This window comes from Lepisosteus platostomus, chromosome 19, assembly GCF_059453375.1.
Source record: "Lepisosteus platostomus isolate fLepPlt1 chromosome 19, fLepPlt1.hap1, whole genome shotgun sequence".
NCBI classification, from domain to species: Eukaryota; Metazoa; Chordata; class Actinopteri; order Semionotiformes; family Lepisosteidae; genus Lepisosteus; species Lepisosteus platostomus.
The window spans coordinates 1,190,035-1,217,495 of NC_142629.1; the positions used below are offsets into that span (position 1 = coordinate 1,190,035).

At 51.4% G+C, this 27,461-nt stretch overlaps 3 protein-coding genes across 8 annotated transcripts; 1 reads left to right on the forward strand and 2 right to left on the reverse strand.

Moving 5' to 3' along the window:
• Positions 1-484: 484 nt before the first annotated feature.
• On the reverse strand, positions 485-17,149 carry LOC148644782 (otoancorin-like). 4 transcript variants are annotated; one of them, XM_088612797.1, is made up of 30 exons: positions 16,657-17,149; positions 16,219-16,391; positions 15,648-15,747; positions 14,901-14,929; positions 14,132-14,162; positions 14,013-14,040; positions 13,577-13,658; positions 13,063-13,191; positions 12,205-12,437; positions 11,792-11,895; positions 11,117-11,217; positions 10,420-10,559; positions 9,719-9,842; positions 9,065-9,280; positions 8,557-8,724; positions 8,258-8,398; positions 8,049-8,104; positions 7,544-7,661; positions 7,070-7,152; positions 6,775-6,910; positions 5,851-6,041; positions 5,337-5,430; positions 4,922-5,054; positions 4,449-4,639; positions 4,069-4,224; positions 3,276-3,418; positions 3,057-3,193; positions 2,722-2,819; positions 2,293-2,464; positions 485-1,841 (listed from the first exon to the last, which is right to left on the reverse strand). In XM_088612797.1, exons 3-30 carry the CDS (start codon positions 15,718-15,720, stop codon positions 1,759-1,761), a joined length of 3,390 nt encoding a protein of 1,129 aa, XP_088468923.1. In that variant the 5' UTR covers positions 15,721-15,747; positions 16,219-16,391; positions 16,657-17,149; the 3' UTR covers positions 485-1,758. The 4 variants fall into 4 exon arrangements, with proteins under 4 accessions (XP_088468923.1, XP_088468925.1, XP_088468926.1 ...); XM_088612799.1 differs by lacking the exon at positions 2,293-2,464; XM_088612796.1 differs by lacking the exon at positions 485-1,841 and having other exon boundaries at positions 1,858-2,464.
• Positions 17,150-17,289: 140 nt separating this feature from the next.
• mettl9 (methyltransferase 9, His-X-His N1-histidine) lies at positions 17,290-27,274 on the reverse strand. 3 transcript variants are annotated; one of them, XM_088612806.1, is made up of 7 exons: positions 27,132-27,274; positions 26,335-26,490; positions 25,316-25,506; positions 24,460-24,669; positions 23,699-23,883; positions 19,138-19,220; positions 17,290-17,920 (listed from the first exon to the last, which is right to left on the reverse strand). In XM_088612806.1, the coding sequence occupies exons 2-7, from the start codon at positions 26,488-26,490 to the stop codon at positions 17,606-17,608; spliced, it is 1,140 nt and encodes a 379-aa protein (XP_088468932.1). In that variant the 5' UTR covers positions 27,132-27,274; the 3' UTR covers positions 17,290-17,605. The 3 variants fall into 3 exon arrangements, with proteins under 3 accessions (XP_088468932.1, XP_088468931.1, XP_088468934.1); XM_088612805.1 differs by lacking the exon at positions 27,132-27,274 and adding an exon at positions 26,574-26,731; XM_088612808.1 differs by lacking the exons at positions 17,290-17,920; positions 27,132-27,274 and adding an exon at positions 26,574-26,731 and having other exon boundaries at positions 18,380-19,220.
• Positions 19,877-24,945, forward strand: LOC148644784 (immunoglobulin superfamily member 6). The gene is made up of 6 exons (XM_088612809.1): positions 19,877-20,167; positions 20,999-21,331; positions 21,493-21,599; positions 21,876-21,929; positions 22,333-22,446; positions 23,200-24,945. The coding sequence occupies exons 1-6, from the start codon at positions 20,092-20,094 to the stop codon at positions 23,251-23,253; spliced, it is 738 nt and encodes a 245-aa protein (XP_088468935.1). The 5' UTR covers positions 19,877-20,091; the 3' UTR covers positions 23,254-24,945.
• Positions 27,275-27,461: the final 187 nt, after the last annotated feature.

Consider the following 27,461-nt stretch of genomic DNA (forward strand, 5'->3'; position numbering starts at 1 on the left):
AAGCATGTTCTGGAGTGCAGATCACACGGAAAACCAAACAGAGAAGCACAGGCATTGTGCATTTGATAGTGCTGCAGCTTAGGAGTAAAATCATCTGGCCTATCCACAAAAGACAAGTTTTCTCAATTTTGCTACCCCCTAGTGCAATTGCAGATGCGAAACAGAAGAGCTTTTAAAGTGGGATCAGCACTAAATCAGTGTGACAGTCACACACAGGGGGTATACTGAAGGTTCCACAGGTGTTCCTCATACAGCCCTTTTGAAGCATAGATGAAGTAGCTCAGCAATGGCAAACTACCCTACTGGAGTCTGGCACAAGCACCGGGCTGAGAACTTGCCTTTCTGACAGGGGGTGTAATTAAAGCCCAGAGCAAACGGACTGATCACAGCGGCCAGTCTGGGAGACGACTGGGCGTGAGAGCTGTGAGCCGGAAGGAGAATGTTTCGAAGTCACTCGGCGTTACAGCTGTGAAACCACAATAAATGATGTGTTACAATAAAATCTGTTTATTGGTTATCAAATATATCATTAATTTGTTGTGAAGACCCTCACAGTGAATTTCACATTGTAAAAAGAGAACAGTAAGTTGAAGCATATAAAATTAAAGAAAGTGGCAGCTTTACACGTGTTGCAAATAAGAACTGTGTCTGTGGTCTCCTCCTGCAAGGATACTACTTCATTACTCTAAACATCAGTTCCTACACTAAGCATGTACTCCTGTTGGCTCACATCCACTATGGGTATTGCTGCATGGTCATTAACCTGCTAATTTCCAAAAAGGTCGTTAGAAGTAGAACAGAAGCAATCCAGTATTTCATATAGAGTTTTATACAGAATGTGATGTCATTAACTTGGACTCATACTGCACTACGCTTTTACATTTTCAACATGCAACATAACCCAGTACTTTTAAATACTCCTTGGCAAGCAATTGCAGATGCTACAAAGTCACAGGGAGTTTGTAATCAGACAATCCCATGTACCTACTCTGTACTGAAACTCTAGGACCCTAACAGACACTAATTTACACCAGCGCTTATTAACACTTGTCCAAAACGTTACTCACTAGGCTTGCCTTCGCACATAGCAAATTATATCACTCTCAGCTCCTCTGTGAAATATGTGACATCATGGTGGGCTTTCTTTCAAGGTCTCGAAAAGCCCTCCAGTTCTCTCAAGAAGCTGTGATCAGAATGAGAGAATTAAATCAGAACTTATGTGAGACAGATACTGTGTCTGTTGTTGTTGGGGATACCTGAACCCCAAGTGTGAAAGGAGAGGTATTCAGACAAGAGGGGGCAAACCGCTCCATCACTGCAGTGCTTAGAAGATGCATTCGCCATTGCCACCTCTCCACATGGAATCCCACAGCTCTCCTGTGGAGTTTCCGAGCTCTAACTCAAACGCTACCTGCATAACTAGTTAAAAACATTCTTTTAAGGCAAGAAGCCAATATTCAGATACAAAGTGTAAATAGCACAAAAGTTCTCGCAGGCAGAAAATGTACTAAATTATGGAATGAAACAATGTGCAAGGTCTACACCTCAACTCCTTTTAGCCTGCTGCTCAAGCACACAGACCCTGTGCTATCTGCTCTACAGTAACCTAGGCCTACACATTCTTTTGTACGTTTCACAAGCAAAACACAATGGTCAAAGATGTCTTTTTTTTTTTTTTACAAAATCGTTGGCATCACTTTTGGCAGCATGTTGAACAAGAGCGCTCGTCTCTGCAGCTCCTCGGGCGTCCAGGAGCTGCTATAGCAGTCTCTCCCCGAGGAGGCATCCGCAGGAGCACGCTGTCCAGAGCCACAGCGGAGAGCAGAAACGAAGGCGGGCCCCTGCACAGGAACACAAAGAGCGGCCGTGAACAGAGACTGCGTTGTGGAAAGAGCCCGCACCTGTGGCCATCCCTCGGGCTGGGTAGTAAACAAGGAGCAATGCTACACCAGGAAAGCAGAAGGAGCTCTATCTCACATGCTGAGCTTCATCGTGCTGCTGCTGGAGCTGCAGTCACATGGAGCGGAGCCTGTCGAGCTCGGCTCAGCAACATATGCGAGTCGATTACATCAAGAAAACATGTCTGGGAAATGCAGAACTGTACTGGTGTCAGGGCAGCATGGAGCTCGGGATTATGGAAGGCTGTTTGTGGAAAGTCCTACAGGGAAGGGCACATTGCTCTTCTATAAAAAGTACAGATTCTGAGTTTTAGAAACCGCGTGATGCGATTGTGTTGAAGTAGAGAGGCGGCGCTGTTTAGGAAGAGGAAGGAAGGAAGAGTCTGGCCTGTACCGGAGTTGACGGTGCCCGGGCTCTGGTTGGCACTGACATGGCTGTCTCTCAGCCCGTCTCGTGCCGCCTGCAGGCCCTGCAGCTGCTCCTGGCTCAGGTGGGCACACTGGGAAGGAGTCACTGCCGCCGCGTTCTCCGGGCCCAGGCTCTGAATCTGCTCCCGGGAGAGCTCCTGCCCCGGGGGATCACAGGGGCAGACACACTGTCAGGCGTGCACTGGCCAGGCAAGAGCACCGCACACGCACCGCAGGACACGCAAGCACGCCGCACCACTCGCTCCTTCAGCGTCAAGCCATCCCGGGCTCAGGCCCCAAGAGATTGTCTCGCAACGTCTCAAGGACATGCAAGAAGGACAGATGACAGGAAACGTGCGCATGCGGGGTTATTAGCTGAGTGTACCGCAGGGCGCAGCTTCCCAGCTCCACTCACCCTGAAGTGCTCGGGGGGGATGGCAGCGACGGCCCCTGGCTGCAGATAGGGCATCAGCTCTGCACGCAGGGCCCTGAGCTCCTCCACAGTCATCCCAGCTGCAGTAAGGGCAGAAAGAACTACTTGTGGAGGTCTTGTGCTGCATGTCGTGCATGCTGCTGTGGCACCGCATGCTAAAGAGACATCATGTGTACAGACAAATTGGCCCAACTCCTTCTCGGTATATACAAAAGGACAGCACCCCATCCAGACGTCTGTGATAAATCTTCACACAATAATCTGGCGAGACGGAGAGACTGAACCGGAGACGTGAGCCAGTTTTAAAGGACGCCCACCTGCCACAGCCCCCACCTCCTGCAGCACGGAGCTGTTCCAGGTGCCGACGGCCCCAAACACCCTCTCCGCGGTCTTCTTCAGCTCCCGCAGCACGGGCTGGGCACAGGGCAGCGTGCCGATGCGGGCCGCCGTAGCACTGCCAGGCACAGTGGGCACAGCGTGAATGCACAGCTCCCCCAGTACCACCCCTGCTGCTCAACACCACCCCCCAGACTCACCTGTACGCCGCAGGGCCGATGAGGTGCACCTGGCTGGGCTCCACCCCGCACAGGATCACCCCCAGCCCAGCAAGGTCAGACCCCCGCAGGGTCGCCAAGGTCAAGCCAGATGTCTCCAGGAACCGGGACAGCAGGCTAGACAGCTGGGGGGCCACGGACAGAGAGACAGCGGTACAGTCACATACAGTTCATAATATAAGAAGGACACTGACACGGTGTGTTACAACCAATACAGTTAAGGCCTATTAATATCGGTGTCTCTATGTAGCTCCTCTTTGTCCCATCCAGAGCTGGAGAACCTGTACTCCTGCGCTCTGAGCACAGTGCAGACACCATGAGGCTCTTGCTGTTCACACACTCACTCACTTAAACAGAGGCCCAATGCATTCAATTATTATAACTGAAATGATATAATAATAATAATCGTCATCATCATTATCATCATCAGGCTAAATTCTCATTTTAAGCCAAGGGGCTAGACCATGCATTCAGAACACCAGCTGTAAAATCACTTACAGCAGGACAACAGGATTTCATATTTAGACCGAGGAATATCACTTTCCCCTTCCATGAATTTATTATCTTATCTGACCATCAAGGCAAAATGTGTCCTCTAAACTGGCACTCTCCAATCATCCCCATTTCTCATTCACAAGCCATTCTCAATGCATCAAAGCAACAAGACCTTGTTTAAATTCTTAATTTTCTTGTGCATTCAGGGAAACGTGTCATACAATTTCTAGATGAAATGTGCACTAGCTGTGTGTAGCGTGTGAGGACGTCAGCTAGAGACCTGCTGTGGACTCCAGGCTGTCTGCTGGCTCAGCGCAGTCAGCGTGTCGATGGAGCTCAGGTCCAGCTCCTGGATGTCCTCCACTGTTAAGGCCAGTGCAATCGCACCCAGAGAGATCACGTGGTAACTCTTCCAGGTGGATAGGGCGCCCCATGCCTGGCTCAGGAAGAGGAAGGACAGAGATCACTCCTGCCCCTCACCTAGAACTTGTACTAATTTAGTCCAAGGAGGCAATGTCAATAATCAGTTCAATTAAAGAAGAGTTATCACGATACAGATATGCAGAAAAGCTAATTATGGTGTATTTTATAATGTTACCACAATAATACACAATCAGCGCTCAAAGGTCGGTGGAGAGCAGTAGAGAAGACAGAACACACCTGCATGGCCCGGGTCTTGAGCGTGCTGAGCTGGGACATGTTGTATCGGCTCACAGACCCCAGCAGCTCCACAGTCTGAGTGAAGGTGTCATCGCTCATGCACTGCAGCTCCACGTCTGACCAATAAACATTGGCCTCCAGCAGCTTCCTGATCTCGTCAACAGATGGCGCTCTGACTGCATCGCACTGTGCTGGGAGAGCAATGCCAAAGCCTTTTTTGACTACTGTGGGGCTCTGATGTCTCAGACCAATGAAGAAAACAGCACAAAAAGAGTTTCATAACCACGTAACTGTAAACCGGTGTTGCAATGTCAGGAATTCTCAATGTCTGCAAAACCTGCTGCAATTTCCACACATGTACCATACTCCCAATGTGGGGCTCCAATACAGAAGTGTTTTGTGGAAATGCGGCATGGTCACAGGTCACAGGTGTGCTGCGGTGTGTGGCTGAGACTGGGCGCTGTATCTCTTACCTGACTCTGGATCGGTGGCTGTGATTTCTCCGGCGCCAGTCCCACGCACAGAGTCAAACAGGGCAGCTAGAAACTCCTCTGGCACAGAGCCTCCTGCTCCACTCGCGGCCAACGGCAGCACCTCCTCTGGGTACTGTGCGAGGGAGAGGCAGCGAGGAGAAGGGAATGACAGGAGGAGGCAGGGGAGAGAAAACGTCAAGGAGTGAAATCAGTACCTTTATTGGAAGGGAGCAATGAGTGGACATTGGTTCAGGACTGAAGAAAGAGAGATGCGTGCAGCATCCAGATGAGCACATTCTTCATTAGATTCATGTCTTACCAACGTTTCACTGATCCACAAGGCCTAGAACGTTTCATTTGTGAATAAGAACAGTGCCTAAGTAACAACTCAAGAGTGGCTACGGTCTGAAAGCACCTTGTTGGCGATGGCGGTGATCTCCTCCCTGGACAGCAGGGTGACCAGCGGGCCCAGGTCCTGCGCCAGCTCTGCGCTCCAGCCCTGCGGGCTCCTGCACAGTTCACACCAGTGAAGAAAGGAATGGGAGCAATTGTGCATACAGCAGACCAGGGTCCAACATACAGCCAGCACAGCACCCATTAAATGCTGAGCCCAACATTCATCACAGACAAGAAAATGTGAGGTCGAAAAACGTTTTTAACATTAGTGAGGCTGCGATTGTCTTTGGTATAGAAATACCACTTGCAACTAATGATGTTACTACAGCTACTATAATTATATTTCATTTTATTCAATATAGAGGGCTTAATTGTGGTGCCCACCAGATCAGATTGCTGTTGTCCAAAATGATTGAGTAATAGCAGTGTCCCTGCTAGTCCCCTTAACTGCATTACAGAAACGAGCACTAACACAGTCACCCCTGCTGTCACCCCTAGCCACGCTGTCGATCGGTGGAGAGGAAGGAGCTCACCCGTATAGCTGTGCCATCTTGCTCTTGACCGCGTCCTTCTGCTCCTGGCTGAGCTTCGGGCAGCTCCGGAACTGGCGCAGGGCGGCTGGCAGGGCTGGGGGGGCGATGCGCGCGCGGATGGTGTTGGCGGGCAGGTGGCACAGGAGCTGCCCCATGACGTCCACGTCGTACTCATCCCTGACCCCTTCGCCCTGCAACAGCAGACACACGCGGCTCGAGCCTCCTCCTCCTCCTCCAGGGGGCAGAGAGGCACACAGACTCTCGCTTTTTCACTGCAGGGCTAAAGGGATTGATCACCCTGGCTTGTGGCTTCCCCTGCACTGTACGGAGGAGCCCACGTGAGGCTGAATGTGTGCAGGATCTGTCAAGGGTGCAACAATGTCAAAGTATCCAGCAGCACCACAGGAGGTCAGGATGTCTTATTCTCTAATGGGAAGTAGTGGTGAGCAGAGGAAGTGACATCATCACTGCTGGACTGTTTCGAGCAGATCAGTAGTACATTCTGAAAAATAACCCAATATGTAACCAGCTGCACACCCCACAGGCTGCAGACTAGCAGAAAACTAGTTTGTGCCTGACCTGGAGGGGCACAACAGAACCTGCTCTGACCTTACAGAGCCCATCTAGCACGTTTTGTAGCTAGTAGTTAACTGATCCAAGGACAGAATCCAGCCATCTTTTGAAAGAAGCCTGAGTATCGGCTCCAACCACATGGCTGGGCAGCTAGTGCCTTACTCCTACAACCACTTGGTGGCTCTTGGTTAGTCATGCAATTCCACGAGAACAGGAAGCTCAAGTGCATTTGCAACTGGGAGCAGGATGGCTGCAGACCCTGAGCTCTTCTGCTGTGACCTTTGACTCCTCCACTGCCCAGAGACTCTCCCAGGGAGCGAGGCTGGCAGGGCTCGGGGTCCAAGCACTCACCAGACACTGCAGCACTTTCTTGATGACGGCCTCCTGTTTCTCCTCGTAGACGGTCAGCAGGTCCAGGCTGACCCGGCCCAGAGCCCCCAGGAAACTCTTGCAGGAGGAGGTGGGCATGTTGTCCAGGTACTCCACACTGCAGGGAGAGACAGAGGCTGGCGAGGGCACTGCACCGATGGACTGCATCCCCACCCCACTGAGCTGACGAGGCACACATGTGCTCAAACTGTACAATGACCCTGCACGGCACGTATCCCGCGTGCAACACGAAGGTGGGCACTTCGGCGACACTCACGGGAGCACAGACAGCAGTAGCGGGGGGATCGTCGTGTTGGTGGTTTGTAGTACCTCCCAGTACTTCCAGGCCAGGCAGTTCATCTGACACAGCCAGCAGAGGAGAGGCGTTATTCTTTCAGCATTAACGCATCAGCGATTCGAGTCTGCAGCACATATTTACTCCCTGCTCCAACTCCAGGTCTCGCCCTGTGGCTAAACTCACACTGACCCCCTAACCTCACCAAGCCTCGCTCAGTCCCCTGCTCAAATCCCAAACACAGCACTCTCTGGAATGTATAAGCTACATGGCACACAGCACCAGTATTGAAACTGAAGCCAGCGCTGCACATAACCAATAAAACCACATTCATTTCTATGAGATATTCCTGAGTGCACCTGTACATACCCAGTTTAAAAAGAATCTAGCCGAAGAGCCGGGCTACACGCCCTGCACCCCCCCCCTCACCCACCCTGACCCCGTGGAGCTCAGTACCTGGAAAGGTGAGAGGAGGTGGAAGTTCTTCTCGAAGAGGGTGAAGTTGGTGACGAAGGAGCTGCTGTTCATTCTCTGGATGTCCTCGCAGGAGATGCCTTTCAGGAGCTGTCCAGTGCTGTGAGTCACAGAGGCACACAGACAGGGAGTCACTGGCTGGGTGGCAGCCCAGTAGGTGTTCAGCCTCACCTCTCCCAGACACACCTGTACAAGGCCGGCATTACCCTACTGCTGAGCTCTTCAATCAGCCCTTCTGTTAATTGAGAAGACCAACTCAATAAAGCCCCCAGGAAAGAGAGTGGGGGAGCAAACCTTAATCCAACTAAGGTAGTGGGGTTTCATCTACATCAGATTTTTAAAGGGATAAGAACATGAGACCCAACGCTGGAGTCGCGCCTGGGGCTAACCAGACCTGCTCGAGAGACGACAAGACCAGGCTGCCCTGTGACGGAGCTGCGACAGTGAACGTCCACCGAGATCGACACGTCTGCTCCCAGACTCTCACCTGATCAAGTCCGTGGTGGAAGTCCTTCTGGAGAGTGACCCGTACAAGAAGAAGGCCTAGGCAGAGAGAGAACCACAGAAAGGCTCGGTCAGCTGATGCACTGCTCTGAGGAACCACCGGTCAAGCGTCAGCATGGAGAAGGAACTTCCCGAGAGGGTCTGGGGACCTGGGAGTGTGTTCCCGTCCCGTCCCAGGGGCGGCGCCCCTACCTGGCTGCGAGTCAGCTGCTTCTGCTCCAGCTCCTCAGTCTCCAGGCTCGGCAGCCTCAGCAGGGTGGACAGCGACACCTCCAGGAAGAACAGGCCCGGGATCCGCCTCACTACAGCCCCCACGTCCGCGGCCGTCAGCATCTGCCCGGAAACAGGACGCAGCCCGAGCCGCAGGAGATCTCCCTTTAGCGCAGTGGCTTGCAGACAACAGCTCGTTAAATGGCGAGCACATCATCACTTATGGCGGGCATGGGGCGCACGTGCTGTAGATGGACAGTACGGCCTCCGCCGGGGCGCACCTGGCTGACGATGGCGTGCTGCTGCGCGGGGTTGAGCTGAGCAGAGTACTGGGACAGGGTGCTCTCCAGCGCCCGCGACAGCTCCTCCGTGGTCACGCTGTAGAACAGATTGGCATCCACTCCCGAGATCAGGGAGCCCAGCTGGCTGATGTTACTGAAAGACAGGAACTGCGGGCAGACGGAGAGAGGGGAGGGAAGAGAAGAGAGGAAGGGAGAGAAACGATTGACGACGACTGAGACCAGCCCAGGCCCACGCGACCTGTAATGCCAGCCAACATTCCTGCTCCGCTAAAAAGACTCAGACACTCAGCGCTGGAGTGAGGAGAGGTGAGCATTAGCAGAAGATAACACCAGGGCCCATTTATTCCAATAGGATTAAGCTGTTGCTCTGATGCGAATGGGACAGATTCTGGGATGTGTATGTAGAGAACTGCTCCCTGGAGTGTTGGGGGGAGGAAGGGCTTTTCCAGACTACATTCCCCTGAATGTGTGGCCAATCCCGGCTCACCTTGCTGGTGCCGATGTACTTGTGCACCAGCACGATGGTCTGGCTGCGCGTCCAGCCGGAGACCTGCTGCAGCACCGCGATGGAGCTCTGCACCGCCTGGGCTGAGAGGGACTCCAGCTGGCTGGGCGTCAGGCCCACCACGGCATCCGACACCGAGCCCAGAGACTCGTTCAGGGTCCGGTTCCTCATCACGATGGCCAGCAGCTGAGACTTGAGCTGCAGGAGTGGGGAGAGACAGGAGGGAGGAGGGAAAGGCAGAGGTCATGAGAAAGGAAGGGATGGAAAGAGGAGGGAAAGAAATGGAGGTCAGGAGAAGTGAGAAGAGAGACAGAAAGACAAGAGAAGAGTTAACAGAAAGAAATATAGAATGAAGCAGTGAAGGAATGGCTAATATAAAAATATAATGTGCACACTTGGGTTTGTGCTGAGATTAAGTGGCTTTAAACTGCATGCTCTGTGGTGTATTTCTTCTCTGTTCTTACACTTGCGGTCTGTCAGCCTGACAAGCAAGGTCTTTCCCAGGTGCCTCTGCAGGCTCTCATGACTGTTACTTTCCTCCCTGCACGAATCTACTCAGCCTCTCTTTTCAGTGTGTCTGGTCTGCGCTCCCTGAAGACACCCCCAGTGCGGTGCCCCCCCAGCGTTGCCCCTCACCTTCTGGACATCCGCCTGGTTTCCTCGCAGCTGGTTGCATTTGATGAGCTGGTGCAGGAGGCTGCGGGCATCAGCGACGTCCAGCTGCTGGGCGTTGTCATAGAAACACACCAGCAGGCCCAGCCTGGAGTGGAGACACCGCAGGGCCGAGATCTGAGCCCTGTTCCACCACTCATCTCATAAACACACTGCCCGGGACGGCCGAGCCACAGACTGACCACATGGCAAACTCCAAAACAGGTCCGGAAAAGAAACGGAGCGGCTGGAGCTCTCATGTGGGAAAATATGATGTCGCTGCTTTCTTATCATTATTTCTTTATTCTACTAGTAATCCACAACACATGTTAGAAAGGCTGCATTTTAAAAAAGAATGGCAAGAGTAAATCATTTAAACGGAGTTCTAAAAGCACCTCCTTCACGCTTGAATGTAAAGACACTCACATTTCATCTTGTAAAAAAAAAATGTGTTGCGACACCTGGAAAACGAAAGGCGTCACATGGCATTACAGACCCTTACAAAACCATCTGGCTTTCTTCAGAAGAAAACGCAATCGTGTTTCAAAACAGACCAAGACTTCTGTAACGTGTGCTAAAAAGGTTGTGCAGACAGACCACATGCAGCCCACGCCAGGGGTCTAGGGGGCAAACGGGGATCTCCCCTCCTCGTGCGGGGAGCGCAGGCCGGGCGGAGGGGGGCAGACCTGTAAGCGATGGAGGTGTTGGCCATGTCGAACCCACACGCGCCGACGCGCCGCAGGAAGGCCTTGGCAGTGGCGTGTTTGATGTCGTACACGGAGTCCAGCTGCTTGGTGGCGTTATCGTAGTTAATGAACATGCGCATCTGGAAGATGAGACAGGGTTTAAACACCCGGACTGTGGCAGGTCTCTCCACCTTTCACATCAATGTCACTGACAGTAACAGGACTATTACTGATTGAGACCAATACCCATATGACACAAATCAATATTTATGGCACTACCAATAACTAGTTTAATGAGGCAGTCAAACTGATGCATTTAGTGGTACTTTAGATTTTTAACACCTTACTGGCGATACTTCAGGTAACGGACACAAGACAGACAGGTAGTCTAGTTCTACTGAAAATGCTGTCACCAAAGACCTGCTGTTTCATCAATGGCTTACAAGTACATTGCGTTGAATTTATTTATAGCAACAAAAAACCCCATCAGTATCATAAATCAAGCAAGATATACGCACTCTCTAATATCAACTGTAAGAAGGATTCAGAAATGAGACTTTCTGTGACCAAATCTTGTATCCATTTACTTCACTTTGCAGCTTAAGTGACATAACTGCAAGACACTCTCAGAAGGGAAGGCACACAGGATGAGAGGGGCCAGGCGGACTTCAGCACCTGCAGACAGAAGTGCACTCACCTCACTCAGGCTGATCCCGTTGATGTTGTGCACAGCCAGGTGAACGATGTACCTGCCCAGGAACCACAGGTTCTCCGCAGTGACCCAGAACTGCGACCCCTCTGATCACAGGTGAGAAGGCCAATGTCAGATGCAATATGTACAGTGACACGAGCATTCAGGCTGACTTCCTCATGGGAGCTTCCCGCACAAGCGAGCTCTACTCAGTAAACCTGCAATCATGCTCTCAGTTCACACCCCAGCTCTGCTACAGACACCTTTCGTGTGACCCTGGATCGTGTTGTACTCTGTGGTGAGACATACGTTCTGGTGTGGCTCTATAGTATAAGTAATACAAGCAGAGTCAGGCCACCCGTCTTTGATCTTTTCTAAAAACCTTTGTTGCCAAATTTCCTCATTAAGGCAAAATTAATCAACGATCGTTTTACACTGCCCACCTCCAGAAACTACCTGGAGCTTGGTTTTTCTTGAGCATTTTTGAGAAAATGCAAAAAGCATGCATGAAAAATAACTCCAAAACTGACCATTTTTGTCAACATCCACACCACATGCATTTCTAAGTTGCTGCTAAACTTTAAGGAATAAAAACACCTGTGTTTTTTTTCATGTGGCTAAATGCACAAAGCGCCCGAGTCAGCTCAAAAGCAGTGAAAGCGAGCTAGAACGCCGGTTTACGGTTTGATTTGGAGGTCTTCTGGAGCCCCTGTATGATCCACTTGTAGATGGATCTCTGAGTGGCAGCTGAAAACATGTCATACAGGTCCTTAAACACAGCGGTCCTGTGTGGCAGAGAGACAGAGCAGGAAAGATAGGTTATAGAGGAATTAGAGAAGGCCTGTTTCTACATAAGACTGTGGAATCTTGTCTTTCCAGGATAAAAGGAATACTGTTAAGATGGGATCAAACCCTGGAATCCAGGCTTTGGAAATGTAAGTGTTCTAACTAACGAAGCAAACCACAGTCCACCTGCGGACCCATTCTCCAAAGAGCTAAGAGTGGGACTGAAATGGGACACAAGACATCCTCCGTCTCCGCCCCAGAGGACACAGTTCTGGCTCCTCCAGAGAGGCGCCATGGCCGACACTCACAGGTTCCTGAAGATGTCCTCAGGCAGGTCAGCGGGCAGCTGGGCGATGAAGTCGTCCTGTACAAACTCCCCAGCGGACAGGCTCAGTATGGCGCCCAGCAGGTCCACACAGGTCCCTCTCCGCAGAGCCGGCACGCAGCGCTCCCGGGCCACCGCGAACAGCGAGCGGTTCCCCCCGGGGCTGCGCTCCAGCGCCGACTTCATCACGTCAAAGTCAACATCGATCAGCGAGGTCTGCAGCAGCGCGGGGCAGAGGGGCCTGGGGTAAGCTGTGCAGCTCTGCTTTACCAGCACAGGGGAGCACTGTGGTGGCACCTGACTCTAGCTGAGCCCTGTGCCTGCACTGCCTGGAGGAGGCACGGTCTCCCTGCATTTCACTATTCTCTCTTTTGAGCACCGTGGGGAAACTCCCATTGAAAAATGCAGAATGCAATTCCCTTCAGTTTGGTTTCTGTGTCTCTGCACTTGCCCAACCTGAACAGGTCTAAATCCTCACGTACATCAAGCTACACCTGAGGATACTCCTTCGGCAACAATTCATCCTCCTTACTCTGGAGTTTACTGACACATACGCTCAGAGACGCCTCCTTGCCCTCCATGTACCTTGCTCCTGTCTCAGTCCATACTGAAGATACATCTGCTCTCTCTGGTTTGTCCCTGAACGAGCTCAAGCAGCTGAACTGCCTCATGTAGATCAGTTTGATTTTTTCTACTTGCAAACCATCCAGTTTGTTTGCACAAGCCCTGACCTTGCTTTGGTATCTTAGCTTGCTTGAGGCCAACAGCAACCTGGGCAGCTGCTTGTGTTTTCTTCTGTGGATGGACACTCGGTCACTGGGAGAGCAGCCGCCGGACTGACCTGCTCCTTCCTGCCCAAGAAGAGCAGCCGCAGGGCGGTGGTGAACTGCTGGGTGTCCAGGGTGCCGAGGTCGGAGACCAGCCGCTGGGGCTCCTGGATCAGAACATTCTGGTAGTCCCTCAGGATGGTCTGGGAGGTGGTGGGAGAGCAGGAATGTCACAAAACTGGAACTGCCCTTGTGTGTTATTAGTGCCTCACATCTGGCCTGCTGCAAATCCATGTGCACTTACTTGTGCTGACTGCACACCTGCGGAGCTCAGTCCTAGAGGACTGAAATCCTACAAGTGTCCTTGTAGTCCTGGGCGAGTCTCTTAAAATCATCTTAAGACCTGGGAAGAGGGTATTGCTGCCAATCTCAGGGAATAATTAGTTATGAATTGCTAGTGACCACTAGCCTGGGTCATTGCAGGCTCTGAGTGGCATCCCTGGAGGGGCATGAACCGGCCAGTCTGGTTGATCTGTGTTGGAGGGCGAGTGCGGAGAGGAGAGGGGTGGAGAGAGGAGGACCACTCACCGTTATCCTCTCCATGTTGAGGGAGGAGTTCCTGAGGAGCAGATACTGCAGGGCGTCTAGAGGGCTCCAGGGCTGCTGTTTGCTGTGGGCACAACACAGGGCAAAGTAACAGCACTGAGGCACCGCAGCGCCACTCGCCAGCAACTCACCCACCCTCTGAACGCCATTCTAGAAACCCCCCGCGGGCTCAGGCAGCCCCTCGGCTCTGCAGTGATGCTTGTAGGCGCTGTGAAGGCAGCACACGAGCAGAGAGCCCACGTCCCCTCCTCTGTGCTCAACAGACCCCGCCGAACTCGACAGCGCCAAAACACGCAGGCTCCGGTTCCACACCAGAGCTCTTGGCCATTAAGAGACACGGCTTTAACACTGCATTAAGCCCGGGGCTTGTCGTGTCCCTGTGATGCAGGTCACGTCAGCACACTGCAGACACCGGTACCTTGCGAACAGGAAGGCATCAACAAGAGCTGAAAAGAAGAAAGAGGAGGATGTTGATTGCAGCCAGACGCAGACCAGCCTCGTTAGATTTGGGAATGCTTAGGCGTTCGGTGACGTTACCTTGAAGGTATTTTCCGGCCAAGAATTCATCCTAAACGGTGAAAAAAGGAAAATTTCAATCTGCAGTTCCAGTAAATGACATTTGTCTCATATACTGTAAACCTTAAAAACTGTGATTCTATAACCACAGCAGACAAGTACTTCACCTGTTCCATCTGGATTCCAGAAATTACTTTTTCTATTCAGACTTTAAAAACAAAAGATCAGTAATTTCCAACTTTGTTCCATCATTTTTTGAAGCAGCCTTTGATTTTAAATAAATCTTCACTATATACAGACGCTATAAAGGTGTTGCAGGTTTTTTTCATTTTAATTATTTTTCCTAATGATTCTCTATCTGTTTTTCTCTTGAATTGTGTTGGTTGCAAGGTCACATTAAAGATGGAAAAATGTCTGACATATTTATCTGGATTTCTGGCTTTACATCACAAAAACCTGCAATTTCAATAAGGGTGTGTAGACTTTTTATATCCACTGTAGCTATAACAAAAACATTTAAGGGTATCTAAAACCGAGAACAGGAGGCACGTCTTTTCACACAGATAGATCATGAGTGTTTGAACAAGCAGCCCAGTCAAGACAAAACTTTGGTTTCTCTTACGAAACAGCTGGGTGAGACCCTGGGATCAATACTTACTACCAGATGGACTGGAAGGCCTTCTCTTACTCTCTAGTTTGGAACTGTTCATAAATTCATAAAATGAGACGACGATGAGACGCGTATAAAACTTTCATGTGTGTGAAATCCAATAAAAGACGGAAAACTCACCAGAGCTTTTTTCACCAGAGTTGGCAGTTCTGTGGGAATAGAAGCACAGAGACCTAAACATTCACTACAGTCATAAACACTCAGCAACCTCTGTTCAGACCTTTCTGTACCACACCGTTTCTTACTGGTGTCGCCCCGGGGTTCCCAACACCTGCTGGTTTCTGTCCCACTTGGACACTCCATGAAATAAGCAGACCCACAGCAGACCCAGTAACGGGTGCGACTGACAATTCCTTTGTGTCCAGTTCCTAAGCATGTGGGAACCCACGATGGCTCTGTGGCGTCTCGCGAGAAGCTTACAATCAACAACCTCTGGGTACTAAAGACATCTCGCCAAGGGGCCAGACACGCAACTTGTCCGTTCGGCTAAGATTCACTGAAGTGAGGAGCTGAGCTGGACTGAGAGCCAGGAGATCCAGGGTCCCTAGAACCGGGATTGGTTCCTCCTGAGTTATCTGTATTAAACAACACACCAGACTTAAGCTCCTAGTGCACCTGGCATTAACTGGATGTACTGTAGCCTATAAAATATCTTGAATTCAGGGGTGCCCCACTCCAGGACCCAAGGAGACAAAGACAGTTTCTTAATACCTAATTGAAATAACTTGCTTAATTAACAATCCCCCCTCCCAACCACCACCAGCTGATGCGATCGGAAGAGGTGGACAGAACGTGCGATGGGTTATTTTCAGGGACGGCCCTGTCCCGCTCCGCTTCCCTGCGTGTCCGGGGGGGTCTGTGGCTCACCTGGCTGCGGCTGTTGCGGGCCGGACAGCGGCAGCAGGAGACACAGCAGACACAGCGACGGGCTCCAGTCCATCCCGACCTGTCGCCGTGCGCTCCGAGCCTGCGGGACAGCGGCAGGGCTCAGCTTCCTGGATATTCTTCGAGCATCGACTTCATATTGAAAACCGGACTGATCAACCAGCGATTCCGGCTCATTGATAAAAATGTACGTGAGGCTGACAGAGCTCTCATTTTGCGTCTTAGTAGAAGAAGAGATTAGTTTGGACATCTGCGATGGCGATATCTGTGAGTTACTGTACATTATATAACATTTGAATAAGGGCCTCCCTGCGGAACTGGCGACATTTTTTCCCCAAATAAAATGAAATTTAATTCAATGAAGCAGTATCTCGCTAGGGTGTGTTAAACATGCCATCATAAGACATTCTTGCCAAAAGGGAGACTCAACTGCGGACTGATTGCACAAAATAAAATAAAGTATAGCATACAAATAAAAGTGGAAGACAAATACAGGTTAGTCAAGGAAAAAAACAAAAAAGTTTCTTACGGGTCAATCATGCAAAACCCCCACCTGTGAAACGTGGCCCCAGCACGTGTGAACCCGGGCGGTCGGTGGCGATTAAGGGACCCGCGCGCACCGCAGCATTCCGGGCGCCGCCTCGCGAGCCTCTTCCTTGGCGCCGGAGAAACGGATCCGAAAGGCGGCCGTGCTCTCGAGAAGTCAACGGGCGGAGTCCAGAAGAACTGAGCGAAACACGGGCATGGGAACAGCGGTTTTTTCTCCCCCCCTAAGGCTCTCCACAAAGCCATTCATCCGAATTGAAAGGGACGCATCTGCATTCATGCGGGACCTTCCCCGGAGGCAGAGCTCGCCCGGCGCGCCCGCAGAAACCCGATCGGCCCCACTTTACCCAAAGGTAGCGCAGGGTGTCGTTTACAGCCTCAAATGAAAACACTTTGCTTCACGCTAATGGAACCTGGGAAGAGTATCTCCGTCTCTGCGACTTACCTTTTTCTCTGGACTGCGATGCTGTTGTTGTTGTTGTTGTTGCTGCTGCTGCCGTGTTTTCCTTCACGTTGCCGAGACTCCTGGAGAATCTGGACCGTGCTAGAACTCTCCCTTCCACCAACAAACCCCCCCCATCCCATCCCACGAACAAGGAACCTAAGATTCTGCACCTAATGAGGTCACTGACGTCATCAGGCTATCAGGTACAGTGAGAGCACCTCGAGGGGCACCCGCCGTGCCGGGCTCGCGCTGGCACCTCCGAGAGCGCGCTGCCGGCTTCTCCACGTTCAGCCCTCGGCTACTGTTACTCTGAGGGCCCTGTTACTGGCCTGCGCGCACAGCCCCTGCAGGGGAAAACCGCGCTAGCCGCTTTCTCTCCCACCCAGGACATGCATTGAACTTTAAAAAGTCCAGCCCACCCCCCGCCTTCACAAAAAAGGATAAGGTTTTTATTTTTATTTTTTTTCCCCCGTGCAATCAGAGAAGAGGTGGATATTTTATCCACGGCTGATGAAAACAAAACTTTAGGTCGATCAAGTGAGTTTGGCGGCACCGTTAAGACCAGATCAAGACCAGAATTGAATTGGAATTGCAGCACAGCAGCTGAAGCAACAGATGGAGACAATACCTAGCTGTAGAGGACAAGTGTTTATTGACACCAGAGTTCATACAGGCCATACTTCTCTTGCGGTGATTAAAAACTGGACGATGCACAGAAAACGCCCTGAGATTTAAAAAATCACAGCGAACAGTAGCCCAGAAATAAGTGATGGATCTTGTACTAACATGAAAGCAAACGATTACAAACTTTGTGCCCCCCACACTCCACATAAGACATGTCAAAGGTCAGGCTTCGGCAGAGTAATGTTCCACTGGAAACATATTGGGGTCATCAGATCGCCCGGCACCGTCGTCACGAGCGCTGCAGTTCCCCGAGGCGAGAGGAAGACTAGCCAGGTACCACACCGATCTGCGTGAAACGCCCCCCTGCGCGCAGGCCCGTCGCCGATGTCCCCTGACCAGCAGTCCTGAACGGCCAGCAGGAGGACACTCGCTGTTCGTGTACGCGGGGACCACGGAAACGGCCGCCGGTCCGGAACCCGAGTCCACTGCCGTGTGCCCGCGCAGGGGTGACCGTCTCCGAGGTCCCACGCAACCGGGCGGAAGGACTGGCCACCCTCCCTCGGGGCTCGATCACAGACCTCGCGACCACCCCGTTCCTTCTCCGCGATTTACCGCTATGCGTGACCGCATCCGAGCCGATCTTTAAAAAGATGGATGGCACTTTGAAAACCCGTCGTCGCGGAGGTCTGGAGCCGGCGAACAGCGTGGAATGTATACACACATCAAACCAACATGCCATGCATGTCAGGACTGGGGAAGCAGGGATCAGTACATAAAATGATGAAGAAATGTTAGTCCAAGAACACTTCAGTGACTCCACATCTCTCGTTACATGCAGCGCTTAGCTGGTGATTTCTGCCTCCTGTCACTACACCTCACATTGAGCACCCCCTGTTACATGCAGGAAGCTGGTAATGGTTCTTAAGTAAGAGCGCCACCTACTGGTCTGCCAACACCACTTACAACCGCAACCTGGTCTTCCTCGGTCTCCTATCCCCTTACCGAGAAGTATGGCTGATAAGAGTCTTAACAGAGGGCTAACCTCCACGGAGGTTTCCTCAGTTTGGTAGAGTATTACTGCAATGAACAATGGGGAAAATTACTGTTGAAATAAAACAGTTTATGGTCTTATGTAACCTGCCTACCCTAAGGACATAAACTGGGCAATGATGATTATACATCACATACTACAGAGGAAAAAAAAAGAAAATTACAGTTCCTCCAGATCGCTGTTTTTTAAAGGAATGTTGTTTTTGTGATGTAGAAGCCTTAACGTCACAGCGCCTGGCTGAAATGAACAGCTATTCGTACCGAAGGCGAGGGGGTCGATTTGCTGCACAGTGTTAGCGGTGAACCCCGTCCCCCGGTGATGATGTCACACTGCCGTTTATGTTGCACTGACGCCTGTAACAAGGATACAGGAGACAGTCGGCATGACTCTGGCTTTCCTTCTGCTCTACCAGCACCGACTGTGCTGCTGGCAGGGTGGTCCAGGCCGTGTACCTTAGTCCAGATCTTTAAAAACAAACCCATCCCATAGACAAAAAAAAACAACTACTTTTCCTAAAACCAAAAATCCCACCTGTAGTCTCAGATTTCAGGTCTGATGATGTCCTTAGTCCTCAGACTGGAATAATCCACTCTGTGGTTACCAAAACGGACTCTTAGATATCAACGCCTGTACCGTACGGAAAGGGCCGAGTCTGCTGTAACGTGCGAGAGGCTGAGGGGTCAGTCCAGTGGCCTCAGTACAAACACAGCATCGTCCAGCACATAGTAGTCATTGTACATATCCCCCTCGCAGAGATAGGGCAGCCTTGTCACCGCCTCCACAGCAAACCCCGCCTCTTGGAATACCTCATTGGCCAGACAGGTAACTTGCTCCTCCCACGTTTCTCCCTTAATCTTCAAGTATTCTGAAGGCCGCTCCCACTTTCCACCTGTGGACACAAAGCAGCGGGGGTCATGACATCACCTCTGGCTCTCCTTCAGTAAAGTGGCAAAAACTGCTGCCGTCTGTAGTGCCGTTACGCAAGATACTTCTCTTTTTTTATGAGCTAATAATGGTTTCACAACCACACGGTCATTTTTATAGCACAATTAAACTCCCTGGTGTGACCAAAAATCTACACTTTCTATCGCATGTGAAACCATGTTTGGTTTGCGGAGTAATTTAGGATTTACGAAGACCCTGACAAGTTGGTCTCTTACACAAGACAACACCGCAGGATCCGCTGGGCCAGATTTTCTTCCATAAGGATCGGTTTGTTAGATAGATAGATAATACTTTATTAATCCCGTAGGGAAATTGCGAGATTCATGCCGAAGTTGTTAACATGGGCCCGGCCGTTTGGTTGAGTTTGGCGATTGACTACACAATTTTTCCAAAAAGTACCAAATTTCCTTCTGGCTCGCTCTTGCTACGCAATATTGGAAAACAATACGGTGAGCGCAATACTCGAATATGCTCACGTGACATGTAACAGAGGCTTCTACTGACCCAATCCGTTTGCAATGGGAAACTGCTCTCACCACAATGCAAAAAAAAATAAAATGCAACTCTCTTCTGATTTCACTTCCCTTTTCAGTCCTTCTGCACCGAACTCCTGACAGCCAACTTGAGTTTCAGCACAGTCAGTGAGGTGACAAAGCCTCACCCCAGTCTACTCGATATAAAGCTGGACAGGAGCACAGAGAAGGCCAGATGGAACTCGAAGCAGCTGATCCACGATGACCGAGATGTTCTGTAAGGACCGAACCTGAGGAGTTTCCCTCCTATTAAGAGCTGTGAACATTGTACAATAACTGATAATGGCGAGAGTTTCCAGCAACTCGCTGGACAGACTGTGCATCGCGGGACTCCTCCTGGCTCTGTGCATTGTACAAGGTAAGTCACAGGTCATCCTGGAGCAGGACCGGGGGGGACGAGACTCGGCTGTTTCTCCCTTGTGCTCACGCTATGTTTTGCTAATCTGAAGTGGCAGAATAAAAAAAGAAGACCTCTAGAGGTACGTGTGCTTTCCTTGCCATTTAATGGCGTGCCAGTATATTTCAGTGGTTCCACAACGTTTCCTTGCCTCCACTGATTTCAATGCATGAAACTGAAAACAGGGACAGAAGAGGCTCAGCTCTGTGCTCCTCAAAATGTGGTCTCCTGGCTCAGGGAGGGCGAGTGTGGGGAAGGGTGGGATCCAGTCACAAGCAATTTAGCCCTTGTGCTCTGCACCTTCTGGAAATTACAAGAGGTTTGGTCCAGTTTCCAGACAGATGCCTCTTTGTCAGCCAGTTTCCTCTGTTGGGGATATATCACGTTTACACCTGTAGTCACTGACGCAAGTGTTGATCCCCTGACTTTTTAAACAACGTTTTCCACAAACTGACTTAATGTCATATATAAAAGATGCTATGGCTAATCAATCAAGTTATTCAGCATTATAATATTTAAACAAATGCATGAATTTCCTGATGAATCAGAGGTCAATAGAAGACATCTCTGATGAATGGATTAAAGCCTCATGAACACCACTTATGCAAATCAACATTTGTTGCCACCCAGGTGCAACAGCAGGGACCCCAACCCACAAACCCACAACCTGTCGGCTATGAGACCAGACTAAAACCCGCCACACTATTTTGCCCTCCCATCTCCGCTGTACAAGTACCGTTTTAAATCCACTAAAACTAAAGACGCAGGGCGTGCATCTCGACTGTCTTTCAGAAGCCTGCCCCGCCGACGGGTGCTCCGTGCAGGTCTCCCAGCCGGGGGAGATGTCTGTGGTGGAGGACACCTCCTCCGTCACCATCCCCTGCGCCGTCACCGCCCCCGGCTGCCCTGGGCACCGGTCCGTCTACTGGTTCGTGTTCCGGGCGAGCTCCCACGAGCAGCTGCAGCTCCATACCCACGGCAAGTACGCCCTGCAAGAGGACTCCCTGGACATCAGCCCTGCCCACGCGAACGACAGCGGGGTGTACTACTGCGGCATCGCCTTCTCGGGATCAACAGCACCTGGAGCCAGGAGTACTGGGAAAGGGACCGTCCTGCTCGTGAGAGGTCAGTCCAGCCTCCTCCTCCTCCACAAGGCTTGCACAGGGTTAAAGAGATCCTGAGCTTCAGACCGACGGTCAGCTTTTCACTGTCACGTGGAGTCCCTGCCGCCCCTGTAGGGGACACGGCTGCGGTCACACCCTTGTGTCTCTCTCCCGCGTCGACAGGCAGACTCCACGTCGCCAATCCGCAGGGGAAGGCGCTGCTGTCCACGGTCATCGTGCTCCTGTTCCTCTACAACCTTGCGATCATCATCCTGCTGATCCACAAGAAGGTCAGTTCCCCCCTCCGAGATCCTGCTCGGGAAGGATGTCTTTGGGGAAAAGCCGCAAAAAAAAAAGAGGCAATTTTATCCCTGTTTTCTCTCCGGTGTTCCCGAGGAGATCTCATCCAGGCGTGCTGTTTTTTCCTTGCGAATTTCTGATTTTTGCATCACCGGGTAACATGCAATAAAATCTGAAATTATACTGACGCTTCTACTGATGCACTGACCCCAGACGCTGCATTATCACTGATGGACTAACCTCCTTCGTCTCCCCCCTCCTCCCAGGGCGGGCGAAGCAAAATTCTCTGCTGGCGGGCCAAGGACGACTCCTCTAGGAAGGTAAGCTGGGAGCCCGGTGCACGGCCAGCGCTCACCCCCTTTCTCTCAACACCTCCGGGGAACCACCAGCTGACGCAATAGCAAGAGCCCCTCGGAGACGGGTTTGTCAGAATAGATAAGTCACAATCTGGCACAGCCTCTCTCAACAGACACTGGCCTGACTGCACCACCCCCTGAGGTACATTTCGATTACGCACGGAGCTGCAAATGGCTCCTTTTCAACCCCCACATGACTTTCCGGTAGGGTTACATCTTTGGGCAGAACACCTGCATTCACTTAGCTCCGTTAGCAGACCTGCGGCTACAGGATGCAGTTCTGTATTGAACGCCGTCTCGAAAGGAGAAGCTCCGTGATAAAGCTCTTCCGTGCAGAAACGTTGTCCGTTTTTTCCGATTTCCACAGAATAACTCCACCTGGAGGAACAACTTTCGTGCTGTGGTGCAGGAGATGTACAGGGGGGGAGAGATGCACAGGGACACCAAGGGTGCAAGCGAAGAAAAGCCCCCTCTGGCACAGGTGAGTTCACAACGGAAGACGGGCAAGACATTCCTCTCTTTGCGAGAGGCGTTCTGCGACAAGGACACTCCTAAAACACAGGAGTGTAAGAAAGGTTCGAAATGAGAGGAGGGCGCCCAGCCAGATGAGTTAGTTGAGACGACAGCAGCTAATTGATCAGAGAAACTCATCCAGATGATTCCTGAAAGAAGTCCCACACTCCCACAAGTGGTGTAAAGAGATTTGCGATTTACTGTTGGATTTTGTAGATGTCCACTGGATTGGCTGTGTCAATGCCTTTGAGCATTTCAATGCCCAGATCAGATGGTCTCCTAGTCTTCTCTGTCCAAGACTAAATAGATTCAGTTCTTGTCTCTGGAGCCAGGCCTGTACCAAACCTGAGACAAGTTCTAAACCGCACAGCCTGAATTGTGTGAAGGAAGGTTGTTTTAGAATTTTCTCTGTGATAACCTCAGGTCTGCTCCCTTACTATTATTATTTTGAAACTCTTATTTTAGACATAGATTATTATTACTCTGTTTTTAAAGAAGATTTCTGGAAACACAACGTGTGGTATCACCTCTAACTACTAAAGAGTCTGAGCTATTGCAGGTCTGCCAGAGGAGAGACATATCTTTTATCCAAACCACCACGCATCCAGTCCGGCAATATTAAAAAACCCATCAAACAGAGGAATACATTCTGCTAATACATGTTTAGTAAAATAAAAGTGCTTTGTGACTCAGTCTGCTCTTCTCTATCTAATGGTTTTAGCCTGAGGACCCTCAGACTCCCCCAATTATGGACGACATTTATCAGAACATGTGACACGCAACATGACCGCCGGCTCACATCATGCAGGGACAGACCCTGACCCCCCCGACACACAGGCTGGAGTCCGGCAGCACTGACCTCAGACTGGATAGATCGGCGATTTTTAAATTTCGGTCTGCATACCCTCAAGTATCAAGAGCCCAAACGCCAGTGAATGAAACACTCAGAGTGGTGCTGTTATGTTGTAAATCTGCTGCTGTTACACAACACAAGCTACAGAGGAGCGAAGGCCACTCTACCCAGGAAGCGGACAGGCCTTAAAAGGAGAGGAAGTGGCTAAGCACACGCTGGAGGAGGAGAGGGGCGCGGGCGTGCTGGAAGACGGCGGGGAGACGCGCAGAGCACCGAAATGGACGGACCGAAGGAGACAAGAGGTGGCGCCGGCGAGGCATGATGGGAAACGGAGCGAGACGGCGAGGCCCGGCTCTCGTTCACTCACCCACTTCTATGGAGGGGTGAAAGGGCAGCGCGGCGGCCAGCACCAGCCTGCCCGTGGCGGGCTCCAGCGCGTGGCGGACGTCCCGCAGAAGGGTGAGGGGCTGGTCACAGCGGTCCAGCAGGTTCAAGCAGCTGATCACGTCGTACCTGAAGCCCGTGGTCTGCCACTCGTCGATGCCCAGCAGCCTGCGGGAGGGGGCAGGAGAGATCAGCTGGGCCCTCTTTCTAGTCCACGTAGGGCCGAGCAGAGCTCTGCACAGGGTGCGGGAGAGACTGCAACACCCCCACAAGGCCCAGCAGCAGATACCTCGCGTTCCTCCTTTTTAATTTTTCAGAGCGGCGGGCACCCCTGCTTATTCCTTTGTAGCCAACGCCCACGGACGCAAAACCCCACCCGGACTCCCCATATAAACTAGCCTCCTAAACAGAACACACTCTCTCCGGAGGTACAGCGAAGTAAGTTGTTAGGCTTCCAGAGAACATCCTAGAGATGTTAGAGCAACATCCTGCCTCTATAGACTTGTCACCCAACAGTCCAGCTTGAAGTGTACACATGCCTCTTCCTTCCATCTCTTTCTGCATTATTCCTGAGCTGCCGTTTCAGTCACCGGACCTCTCCAGCTGGCTCTGTACAGCTCGGGTCGAGGCTCGGGGACCCGGCATGGTTACTGCGCCGCTCTGTTCCTGAACCAGCTCCTCCCACTGCTCGCCTCACGGCCGACCACAGCCCGAGCCGCCGCGCGGACGGCCACCTGCTCTTACGTGTAGTTCCTCCGCTGCAGCTGCCAGGCCATGGGGGCCGACACCTCGGTGGCGTAGACCTCCTGGAAGTGGGGGCTCATGACCTCGGTGACCCCACCGTCCCCCGCCCCCAGGTCCAGCAGCCTGCGGGCCCTCCACTCCGGGGGGATCCGGAGGAGGCTGCGGAACTGCTCGGCGGAGAACACAAACATGGAGCCGCGGCCCAGGAACCTGGCCAGCGAGAGAGAGCGAGAGAGAGCGAGAGAGAGCGAGAGAGAGCGAGAGAGAGCGAGAGAGAGCGAGAGAGACGAGCTGAACCTCTGCAGTCTTGACCAGAGAAGACTGCAAGGGGACCTGATACCTCAACAAAGCTGTGTGCTGATTGTGTTGTATGAAAATGCCCTGCGATGCGTTCGTGTCGTAAAAAGGTCTGTGCCGATCGTGTCCGGTCTGGCGACACTGTCATTCATCGGTCGTGCCAATAAAGCTGGTTGGATTGAACTGAAACGGAGCGGGAGGCACTTCTTCACCCCAGGGGAGGTGGAGGGGGGGGAGGGGGAGGGGGGGTGTAACGAGCCACACGGCTCAAGCTGGCGAGATTGTGGGTCCTCTGGGAGGGCTAGAGGGGATCCTCTCGTCTAGAGGCCTTTCTCACGTCCTTAACGGCGAGGAGACAGCGAGCCGGGCAGGGTGGGCATGGCCGGGGGGAGAGGGGGCGTGCAGACATGATCCTACACACGGCAGCTTCACAGCATTGGAGCCCTCAGCCCAGCACAGACACCGCGTGTGGGGTCACCACAACCGCAGCGCCTGGCCAGGAGGGCGACAGGGAGATGGGGGGGAGACAGAAGCCCGGCTGGCGGGAGGGCAGACGTACCCGTTGATGGAGGTGCGGGAGAGGAAGGGGCTGAAGAGGGTGGACATGAAGGAGTGGTAGAGCTGCATCAGGAGCCAGCTGGACTTCTCCTCGCTGCGGCTCAGGAAGGCGCGCGTGTCCTCGTCCAGGCGGCTCTGAACGAAGGCGGGCCGGAGGGGCTCGCCCAGCAGCTCCGGGCAGCACCGGTACCACTGCGGAGACAGCCGGGCCCGGACATCACCAACACGACGCCGGCTCTCACAGGGCCCACTCTCGTGCCGGGCACGACACCCCAGAACCCAGCCTGCGGGTCTCGGAGAGCAACAGCTCGGGTCACTGCGTCTGCCTCGCTTCCCAGCACCAGTGCAGCTGGAGCCGAGGAAACACGTCAAGCATGAAACCCTGCGGGTTTTAACACTTGCAAGATTTGAAATTACTGCCGGTGTGCCTTATTTGGCACCTGGCATGACCCTTGTGAACAGGTCCTGTGGCCTGATGAAGCCTCCTGAAGAGCCTGAAAAATCACGACTTTTCAGAAGTCCCCATGGGTGACACATGCACAGGCCTCACAGCCAGGCTTCAGTCTCATTACTGCCCGTAACGCAAGGCTTGTCTTTTGCGTTTGGAGGAGAGGTGTAAACATTCAACCACACTTGGTGGTTGAGCCTCCCTCAGTCTGCTCATTCGAACACTTTCTTCCAATTAATGCATAATAATGAATATATAATGAATCACTGCAACTCCTACATTCCCAATCCCTCTCAAACCTGCTCAAGGGGGCGATTTAAAAATCTGCCAACAACACTGGTTGAAGCCCAACGCCGCCCTACTGGCATCTACTGTTAAAATAAAAGCCAAAAAAAATAGGAGTAAAATGAAACTTTACAAGGAAACGCCCAGGGTGTGGATAAACTAAGGAAAACAAAAGTACAACAACATGCACAACTTCACGCAAAGCTTAAGCTTAATTTGCTTAAATTAGCAAACAAGTCTCTGCCCCCGTCCCCAGCCCCACATGTAGCCCACTGTCACCCCGGTACCTCCTGAGAGCCGTGCGGTCCCGTTTCGCTGGCCATGTTGACCAGCAGCGCCCTGGCCAGTGGACTCCTCAGGTATCTCCCGGTCCACATTTCCCGTATAACCAGCAGCGAGACGAAGTAAAAGAGCACCCAGACCGCAAACAGCAGCCGCCTCATCTGCAGACAGAAAGCAGACCGAGACTCAAAAACTAGAGTCCTCGACTCCTGCCAGACCTTCCGAGCAAGCAAAGCGTACCGACCTGTACATGCTGTTGGCTTTGAAAGGTGACATGTTGTTACTGGACCCTCCACTTCAACCGTAAACTAACTTGCTCGAATAAACCTTCTTTCAACAAGTAAGCCGGTGAATCTGTTCCACGTTTACTTCCTGTGTCACACTTAATTGCGTCCCCACCCTTTAAAGTTTCGAGTCTTATGCACTCACTGCATGAGCATTAAACGTTTTGCACGCATTTTCAGCGATTTTGTTTTTGCAGAACAGCATTTAAAGAATAAACAAGTTTAGTCTCAGATGGCATTTTAATTACTACCACTTAGGTATGTTCATGTTATAACTGGAGATTTAATTTCACTTGACAAAAACTTCGACTTGAATAGATTGCGTTCCTACATCTTTACAATATTAATAAAGACCTAAATAATTCAGTTCCCATTAAATCACATGTAATTAAATCACGTTTCCACGAATCCTAGAACCGAAAGCGTCATTTCAGATCGAGTTTTTTTATAGAATTTTATTTTTAAATCTTTCAAACATTCATGAATACAATTAAAATACAAAACCATGAAACACTTACGGCTAAAAAACAGTAAATAAATGCTTTTTATTGTCCATTTCATGAGTTATACTTCTATCATTTCTGCAGGAGTATTGGTTTGATTGCAGAATGACCTTTGTACAGCAGCCCCAACAACAAACTGTATTTAACATAGACTTTCACCGACAGAGGTAGTAAGAGGAACATCCGGCTTCGGGTTAGTACAGGTATATACCGGTCACGTTTATCTTGTTTTATTTCAAGCCGTATTACACTGAAAATCTCAACCCCGAATTAAGATTACGGCTTTAAAAATATGAAGCATAGTGGGCAGGAGAATACAGTACAATGTAATGATCGCGCTGCAAT

Coding starts and splice junctions, on each gene's coding strand:
- LOC148644782 (XM_088612800.1), bottom strand. CDS start 15,720: ATGGACTGGAGCCCGTCGCTGTGTCTGCTGTGTCTCCTGCTGCCGCTG. Junction 9,281..9,718: donor ACCAGGCGGATGTCCAGAAG/GTGAGGGGCAAC, acceptor CCACTCCTGCAG/CTCAAGTCTCAGCTGCTGGC. Junction 4,640..4,921: donor AGCCACCGATCCAGAGTCAG/GTAAGAGATACA, acceptor TTGCTCTCCCAG/CACAGTGCGATGCAGTCAGA.
- LOC148644784 (XM_088612809.1), top strand. CDS start 20,092: ATGGCGAGAGTTTCCAGCAACTCGCTGGACAGACTGTGCATCGCGGGA. Junction 20,168..20,998: donor GGCTCTGTGCATTGTACAAG/GTAAGTCACAGG, acceptor ACTGTCTTTCAG/AAGCCTGCCCCGCCGACGGG. Junction 21,930..22,332: donor AGGACGACTCCTCTAGGAAG/GTAAGCTGGGAG, acceptor CGATTTCCACAG/AATAACTCCACCTGGAGGAA.
- mettl9 (XM_088612806.1), bottom strand. CDS start 26,490: ATGAGGCGGCTGCTGTTTGCGGTCTGGGTGCTCTTTTACTTCGTCTCG. Junction 19,221..23,698: donor TCACCCCTCCATAGAAGTGG/GTGAGTGAACGA, acceptor TTGTGTCCACAG/GTGGAAAGTGGGAGCGGCCT. Junction 17,921..19,137: donor TTACCTGTCTGGCCAATGAG/GTATTCCAAGAG, acceptor ATCTTTTTAAAG/ATCGGCTCGGATGCGGTCAC.